Source organism: Impatiens glandulifera, chromosome 6 (genome assembly GCF_907164915.1).
Source record: "Impatiens glandulifera chromosome 6, dImpGla2.1, whole genome shotgun sequence".
Taxonomy (NCBI): domain Eukaryota; kingdom Viridiplantae; phylum Streptophyta; class Magnoliopsida; order Ericales; family Balsaminaceae; genus Impatiens; species Impatiens glandulifera.
In genome coordinates, this window is record NC_061867.1 from 55,416,091 (window position 1) to 55,425,775 (window position 9,685).

General features: G+C 28.1%; 1 protein-coding gene across 1 annotated transcript; it reads right to left on the bottom strand.

Moving 5' to 3' along the window:
- Window positions 1-7,311: 7,311 nt before the first annotated feature.
- LOC124943945 (tabersonine-19-hydroxy-O-acetyltransferase-like) lies at window positions 7,312-8,722 on the bottom strand. Its single transcript, XM_047484401.1, has 2 exons — window positions 8,357-8,722; window positions 7,312-8,280 (listed from the first exon to the last, which is right to left on the bottom strand). Exons 1-2 carry the CDS (start codon window positions 8,720-8,722, stop codon window positions 7,312-7,314), a joined length of 1,335 nt encoding a protein of 444 aa, XP_047340357.1.
- Window positions 8,723-9,685: the final 963 nt, after the last annotated feature.

The following is a 9,685-nucleotide window of genomic DNA, read 5'->3' on the forward strand; positions in this document are numbered from 1 at the left end:
ACCGCCCCATTGCCATCCCTATTGTCACATATTAAATAAATCCAAGTATATCTAAATAGTCATCAACTACTATTGTGAGCATAAATGAACAATCTAAAACTAATTCTTCTCTATATGGCCCCACATATCGACATGAATTAATTTAAAAAAATATATATTTATTTTAGTAGTGATATGTCTGAAAGGTAATCTATATAATTTAGACAATGGATATGTGAAGCAATGTTTATATGTTAACAATATATTTTGGAAAAACTGTTTTAATTGCTCCATTCCAAAGATATCCTAATCTTTTATGAAGAATATGAGAATCAAAATCAGCATTATTACTAAATTGTTCATTCAAACTACAATCAGAAATATTATTTTAAGAGTTAAAAGAAATTTATCAAATACATCATTGGTAAATTTATCATCCGAGACGAAATAAAGATTCCCTATTTCTTTTTAATTTCAACAACCAATGAAAGTTTATGGTCCTACAAAATACACATTGAATTTAAAAAAATACAATTTATTTTGTTCTCATCAACGAGTTTGGTGGTATAAATAAGGTTATACTTAAGATATGGTGCAAATATGACACCATTAAGTGTCAAAGTCAGTTCTAAGGTTAGCCTAGCAAGCCCTCGGGCTCGGGCAACCCACTCCCCGGGACAATTTATTTAATAAAACATATAAGATATTTAAATAAGTTTATTGTTTTTTAAACATAAAATATTGTAATTTAGTGGCTCAAAATACAATTTTAGAATTTTTATTTGGTTATGAGTTTAATTCTCACAAAAAAAACCATTTGTTTATCAATTTTTTAAACTAGAGCTAGGGCAACAACAAAAAATCAACTTTTTTTTCTATTGGGGGCTGGGGCAGCCTAAAACTCGGAGTCTTATCTATGAAGTACTATTTTATTAAAAATTCTAACTGACCATATTTCATATATTGATTTGCAAGATACATCTGTCAAGTACATTAGTCTAGATTTTTCTAGTTTTCTATCATTACTAATTAGATTATTATCATTACACACATGACAAGATTCTCTTGAATTAGTCATTTATACGTATAGCCTATTAAGTTATTGCTACTCATCTTAAGTTCAAACATAAATGTATGAAAAATTGTTGTGTCTTAAGGTCAGAAGACTTACATGTAGATGTACCGCTTGAAGATGTTCCAGCAGTCTATTTTCATTTCACATCTCTCCTGTTTTTGAATAATTCTTTATACATCTTGTACTCTTCAATTTTTACATAGAGTATACATCTTGTTCAGTTAGCAAGATTGAATCTCTTTCTTTGATTTTATTATGTCTTTTTTGTTGTTGTTTCTACCACTCCGGGTAACTAACTAGTTTGAAATAGTTCTCTTTGAGATGACTTTTTCCTCCACGGTGATTGTATATTGAGTTATTGGACATAGATTTGTCTAGATAGTTCCTCCTATTATTTCCTTCCCTAACATACATATAACTATATTGTTGGATATTACTTGAGTAGTTCTTCTTTTCCATGTTTTGTAGCATGGTAAATGGTTTATACACAAATAGTCACAATTCTTGCATTAGAATTTGGTCTTTAACATAATTATATTGATCGTTAAGTCCTATCAAGAATTGCAACAACTTGTTTTCTTTGTGGTCCTAAATAACTTCAGCTTCAAGAAAACATCCATCACAATTAGTTTTAGTTCCTCTACACATGCATCTCCTTAGTGGCTTCAAATTGAACATTTCATCCCAAAGAAGTCTAACCTTAAAGTAGTATTCCTCTAGATCATTTCCTTCTTGTTGTAAAATAACAATGTCCTTCCATAAATAGTATCTTCTTGGACCATTATTTCCCTCATATCTAGAATTCACTTTCAACCACAGATCATGGATGGTCTTAATCGATTGAAATCTTTTTTGTAGTCTTACATCTATGGTCTTCATTATCCATGCTCGAAGCATTGAGTCAATAATTACTGATTGTCTTCCATCCTCTTGATCAATTGGCCTCGAAAATGTTATATCAATAAATCCAATTTCATTCTTAACCAATAAAACAAGTTGAATACTCAAACACCAACCAAAATAGGTTTCTCTAATTAAAATCTATGTAGTTGTTGGTAGCTAAATAAGAAAGAATCGGGTATCTTTCTCGGTCACTAAAATGCTTTGCTAAAGAAATGGGAGCACATTGGACTTGAAAAGGTATTTTCAAATATCAATGATCTTTATTTTCTAAAGTTCAAGAAAGGAACAAATCTAGAGAATATTATGAAGTTAGGGCATACTTATGTTGGGTCAAACTGCATGAAGCTGCAAAAATTATTTGAAGAAATGAACATACTTAGCAAACCGAAATAAACGGTTCAAATTTAGTTCAAACTAAGGAACATTCCGGCTCATATGTACAATGCAGAAGCACTTAGTAATTTTGCTAGTCTCTTGGGAAAACCATTGTATATGGACCCAATCACGGAAGAAAGAGAACACATCACATATGTTAGGATAAGCATTGAAGTACATCCTAGAAGTGCTCTACTAGCAAAAATGACAATTATTGATAAAAGAGGTAAGTCATAGTCATGGATATTTCATATGAATGGAGACCAAACAGATGTGTGTTCTGTAATACTTTTGAACATGTCAGTAATAAATGTGCAAAAGCAATTGAAGAACAACAGAAAATCCTAAAAGTTAAGGAGCAGAAGGAAAGCCTAAAAGTTTAAGAACATAATGAAAAATTCTAGGAAAATGAAACTGAAGAATCAAGAACTGGAAGGCATCTAGAGGAAACTAAAGATGGAGAAGCAGAGGATAAAAATGTTGAAGATTTGGAAAAAGAAGAAGATGAAAAATTAGAGGAAAGAGAAGATGAAGAATTAGAGAAAGAAAAATGTGAAGAATCAGGGGATGAAATCAATGAAAAATTAGAAGATGGAAGTGATAGAAAAACAGTAGAAGAAATTGAAGAGGAGACTATGAAAATAAATCGAAATAACTTAGGCAAAGTTGAAGTCAATGAATGCGCAGGTAACTGTAAAGTTTCTGAAATACTAAAAGAAACACCTTTTTTATCATATAAGTGTTGGCTCAAGAAAAGCAAATATAGGCTAAGAGAATGATGTAAATACAACTCACAAACAAACATTATCATATACAACAGTTCAATCACCAATAGTAAAGGCCAGAGCCAAACAGATGAGGATGCGACGTGAATATAATCGTTGGAATTCGAGAAATGTAGATTGAGATTCTAAGGTAAAAGTAGTTAAAGAGGAAACTCACAATAGAATTAGAATTTTAAAACTATAAATCTTGTATATTCTTGTTATTTGTTACTGTAATCTTTATTTGTTTGTTTCAATCAAATATTCTAGAATCGTTATTTGTCGACCATTAATCAAAGTTAAAGATTGGGTAGATTTTATTTTGATCATATCTTTCTCTTCTATCACTTTTGTTTTTTTCAATTAAATGACAATAAGCTATTTTTTTTAAAAATATATATATATATATATATATATATATATATTCAATTATAACATTGATAATGACTACTCTACCTATTCTCATTATTGTGACTCATCACCAATTATTATTTTGCAGGTGACCCATTACCAATTATTATTACAACTTCTTAATTAAGAAGACGAAAAAAAAAACATTAATTTTTATCTTTAAATTTCTTCTTTAATCCAGCTAATGGCTAGTCCTTGATAATTTTATCAAATAACTTTCATTTTTTTATATTTTTTAAATATATAATATTTTATCAAAATAATTCAACTTAGTTATATTTTTATAAATCTAATATTATAAACAGATCGAACTATGGACTAAGGTCTAATTAAGGCCAAAATAGTAATATTTTAAAACCCACTAAAACTTTATTAATACTTAATCTGATAGTCTCAAAAGAATATTATTTTTTATTTATAAACTTAAAATTAAACTATTAAGTAATTATATATGACCAAACATACATGTTTAATTTTTTTCTTAGATCCAAAAAATTCAGGTCCTACCTGATTAAAATATCAAATATTGAGATTTTATTTTTATTTTTTAGGCTAATACATACATATGTTTTATAATATATATATATATATATGAACAAAATAAAATTAAAATTTTAAAGTTTGATTTTTTTTTATCTTCAGCCTTATAGAAAATAAAGAATTTTTTATTTCTTTTACTTTATTAAATATATATATACACTTTTTTTTCCATAAAATTAAACATTAATAGACCAAACCATAATCATAATTTATTTTGATACTATTTTTTAAGAGATTCTATATCACTCTATACCTTATATTTTTTTTTCTTAATGTGGAAAAAATAATTTGTTATACCGTGTAGAAAGTGTACTTCCCTTAAATATAAACAAAATAATCCAATAAAATATTTATTTTAAATAATTGACCTATATAAATAATTTATTTACATTAATAATTTATTTATTTAAAGTCAAATCAAACCTTAAAACAAGTAATTTTCCTATTAAACATATGTAAGTTAACCTTTTACAATCTTGTCATTTAAAATAAGTTTTAATTATTTAAATAATAGATTTATTTTTTTACGATTTTAAATTAAAATAAGTGAAAGAATTATTATTTATTTAACTAAATAAATTATATAAATAACTTTTATTGATTTTTTTATAGTGTTATTTATTTATTATCATTTAATTATATTTATATAATAATATATAAAAATTATTATGATTTGAAATAAATTTCATTTTTATTATTTTAGATAATTTGTTAGTGATTTATTTAGTTTTGTAAATAAAGATAAAAAAAATTATTTATTTTCCCATCGTATAAACATAAAATAAACATTATCATTCACTTTCACTTTAAACTTCTTAAATTAAAATGTTTATAATAACGATAAAGATCATATTAACCTCGTACAATAATAATAATAAAAAAAATTCATAACAACCAAATATAGTTTAACAATATATTAATATGATATCTTCTTCTGTATGTGCCTTATTTATGTCCATAAATATGGACTTGAGAAGACTATATTAGACCTTGTAATGAGATGAATGAGTGAACATATGCATTTATTTTGTAACTTATCATTTAATTTAAGTATTGAAAATATATTTAGCAAGCCTATGATTGATTAAGTATATCCATCCTAATCGTAGCACTACTAAATACTTAAATAACTAAATTAAATTATTTTTATTAATTTAAATAAAAAACTATTATTTATTTCAATAAAATATATAAATTAAAAAAATAATTTGTTTCATCCATAATTTTGAATGAGAGAAAAAAGTGAGAAATTCTCTCTTTGACGTTTATAACTCTCAATTGTTTCTAATTCTCTATTTTTTTGGAATAGAATATTTAATGAATCTTCAAACCATATTCCATAATATTTTTATTATGTTTCTCTAGTCTAGCCGTCCCTTTACAAGTGATGGAAAATTAAAGAATTTTGAATTCTTCTCAAACTTCTCTTGCTTCTTTCTCTAGCCCAACAAATTAGGGGTGTTTAATATTTAGTCTGAATCGAATATTTGATCGAATTCGAATTTCTTTTTCGATTTTCGAATCAAATTTCAAACCAATTCGAATTCAAATACGGTTATCGAATTGGTTTTCGAGTTTGGGTTTCAACTCGAAAACCAAACCAAAAACCGAATTCATTTTTTATTATTTATTCTTCCAAACTTAGTTTAAGAAAAAGTTCAAAATAATCAAATTAGAATATTTGAATTCAAGATTTAATAATAAAAAAATTAAAGAAAAAAAAAAGCATTAGTGGTCTAATGGTAGAATAGTACTCTGCCACGACCCGAGTTTCTTTTGTTGAGTTTTGTGTTATTCTTTCTTAGTCACTCACTCATTTTCTTTTGTATAAGTGAATTTGTGATTTAACTTCATTTTTATTTTGTATTGATGTCATTTTAATTTGAAATAGAGAGATATGAATTAATTACATCGGGTTTGGTTCGAATTGAGCTAGGTAAATCGGGTCAAACGGGTTAGGTTCAGGTTAGAGATTTTTTATCCGAATTGTTAAATAGGTCAGGTTTATGTTAGAATGGTTGAACTCGTTAACCTTTAAACCCGGACCCGCCAATCTTCACTTGGTAAAAACATTAAAAATAGAGTTTAAGCTTTGAAGAGAGCTAGGTTTAAATATAATATTACTTCTAGGTATAGCAATGAGTACCCGTATGTGCGATATCCGTAAGTACCCGATGGTTGGGTTCATGTATTTTAAATCGGGTTCGAGACCGGGATGAGAAGTGAAAAGGATTACCCGATCAGGTTTGAGCCGAGGATGGAGAGTATGCGAAACCCAAACCCGATATCCAAAATATTTTAATATTAATATATATATATATATATATATATATTAACTTTAAAATGACTTTACAAATTCAATATCATTATAATCATTACATATTTACAATAAATATATTATTTATGTTAACTATATCCATCTTCCCTCCAACATCATTTTAATTTTGTTTGCATCACTTTTAATCATACTTTCTTTAATAACAATTTTTTTTATCACTACTCACTCTTCACTTTTTATTTTTAAATTCAAAATTTTTTCATCTTTCTTCAACCTTTCTCGAGTTTTTATTGAACTTCAATATTTAATAATAACAAAGTTGTTAAATTTTTTAACTTTTACAACATAATTATGCAATACAAGTAAATAATATTTTCAATATTTGTGTTTTTAATTAATATTTAAAATATAATAAATATAAATTAATATTTTAATCGGGCAATGGAGTACCTACCGACAAATCGGAGATATGATACAAATAGTGATACTCGTCAGATTCGGCGTTGGATAGTAAAATTAAAATCAGATTCGAGCATAGATACTTCATTATCCGACGGACATTATCCGACGGACATTATCCGACGGACATTATCCGACGGACATTATCCGACGACAGAGTACGCATTGTCATCTCTAGTTCCTCCACTCAAGGAAATAAAATAATTGATCAATGTTTCTTATAATGAATGCTTAAGAGTCTTAAAAAACATCAATTGTTCTCATAGAAACCAGTTGGAATCTTCTACATTCCAATGACCTAATTACATAACACTAAATTTTATTTTTCTATCTCCATTGTAATTACATCTATCTATGAATAGTTGAATACCGTGATTTTATTAGGAATTTAGATTAGATACCATATATTTCTTTGATTAAACACAAGTCGCATCAAACCCTAATTCTAAAATACATTAACATAAAACCCAAACTCTAAAAACATTAAAAATAGATTATTTAAACAAACAAGAAACTCAAACACTGTTTTATCCATATGTAATTGAGTGATCACAAAAAGAAATGATATTGGGGTTCTTCTCAAACTTGTCCATTGTCTCCACATTTAGCCCAATCAATGCCTCAATTCCTCCATCCGGTCCATCAAGTAATAAAATGTCTGGTAAATTAGGTCGTCTTAAACAAGTCATCCAAACCGGCCTGCCTAATCCCAAATCAACCTCATAAAAAGGAAACCAACACCAACTTGTTATTATAGTCATATTCAATTTAAACTCAGAAGAAAACACTTTCAAAAATGGTTCTAGTGATGGCACCCCTTTCTTAGCGTATTCATCATCCAATTTTCCAATCGCCTCCTTTATCATACCCAAAACCACTTCAAGAGCAACACCATCCACACAATTCCCCACCGCCACAAGTTTTATTATATTCCCTAATGTGTTATCGGGGAGAGGCGGAGACATTATTTTGCGAATGTTTGATGGCAATGCAAGCACATGGTTCGTCGGTGTCTGTGGTCCAGATGAAGAATTCATTATGGTGTGCCAAATGAGCGCCATCATAGATGTTACTCTCGTTGGAACGATGTCTCCTCCTACCGACAACTCGGATTTCAGTCTCGCTAAACTCGAAGAATTGAAAACAAACTTTTTCACTATTATTTTCTCTTCATTGAAGATGATAGATGGACGGGTTAATCCGGGAACGGAAGGCCATATTCTCGGAGCGTCTAAAACAGGTCCTAGAGGAATCAGTTCATTGAAACTCGATTCGCCGGAGATTAAGATTCTTGCCGCCGCCGACCATAATTTCATGAAGGAGCATAATGTGGCTGCGTCTGATATCTTGTGAGAAATACAAACTCCGACTGTGACTTCGCCGGCAGGAAATCGGGTTATTTGAACAGCTAGAATCACATCCTCTGTTTTTGTAATATTATGTTCCTTGCTAACTAGTTTTTCGAGAAAACCCATATCTGGATTCTCGATTGCATCCTATTAAAAACAATAATCATCAATAACCCCCATATTACCAAATCTTAAATTAAAACTCAATATTATCAAAACCCACCAAAAATTCACCATCTTCCCCGCCGCCGACAATGACGGCGGTGGTAAACTCAGCGCCGGAGTCGTCGCAGTCAATCAAGTCATCCTCCGCCACGAACTTTCCGGCAAGAGGGTAGTAATGGGTCAAGGTTTCGGATAGTGAACTCTTGAGAACTTGAATAATGTCATTAGTTTCCCCGGAAACAGCATCTTCTCCGGCGAAAGGAGGATTGTAGAAGAAAACTACCCGGGTGTAAATGAGATTGGCCAATTGATCGAGGGAAGAGATTTGGTATGTACGGAGATGAAAGGGAGTGGGTAATGATGGCTTTATCATCTCCTTTGAGATGATTTCTACTAAAGGAATCTTCTTCTTCGTTGCTGCCATTGAGGAATGAGATAAGGAAAGCTAAAAAAATTGTGTCCTTAGACCATCTCCAACCGGACACCAAAACGCAAACGCATTCCCATTTTTGCTCCAACCGGCCACCATACGCATACCCAAAATGAGAATTTACTCTCTCCCTAAACAAAAAAAACCCATATATGCGTAGTTACTGTTCATTTCTCAAATTTTTTTTATAAATTTTCAAATAAGCCCTTGACATACATACACTCTTTAATTTAAATATTAAACTTGTTTATATGAATTATTTGAAACATTTCATTTGCTCTATAATTAAATATTAAATTTTATTATACTTAAATTTTATTAAATTTATTTTTTATTTTATTATATATTTTTATGTTATATTCTATAACTTAAATTTTGGTATAATATGTTTATTTATTTAAATATATTATTAAATTATATGTTAAGTATGAATTATTGATATATAATTAATTTTATTTTAATTTTATTAAAAATAAAAAAAGATTAGGGTTAAATATGTAAAGTTAATAAATATATAGATAATATTAATAAAGTTAAAAAGTTAGTGTAAGAAAAGAATATTCTAAGAATATTCTTTTGAGTTTGAAAATGGGTTTTTGGGTTGGAGATGAATTACTGTTTGAAGTGACATTTACTGCATTTTGGGTTTAGGAATAGGTTTGTGGGTTGGAGATGGTCTTACAATTCCTTATCATCTACCTTTTAAACCATTTTTTCCTTTAAATCCTCCTAGACTAACATGACATATTAATTATACATTTTTGTAATAAATTAATAATTAACATATTAATTACACATCTTTTACAATAAATTTATTAATTATTTTTATTTTATAAATATATATAATTAATAATAATTATATTAAATAAAATATATTATATAAATATTAAAATAAAATATATTACATAAATATTACAATACAATTTATATTTTATTTTTACTTAATTTTATAAATAT

What these genes read in the sequence shown, in the direction of transcription:
- LOC124943945 (XM_047484401.1), bottom strand. Translation starts at nt 8,722, where the DNA reads ATGGCAGCAACGAAGAAGAAGATTCCTTTAGTAGAAATCATCTCAAAG. An exon ending in GGGAAGATGGTGAATTTTTG is followed by an intron (nt 8,281 to 8,356) that starts GTGGGTTTTGAT and finishes TGTTTTTAATAG; the next exon opens with GATGCAATCGAGAATCCAGA.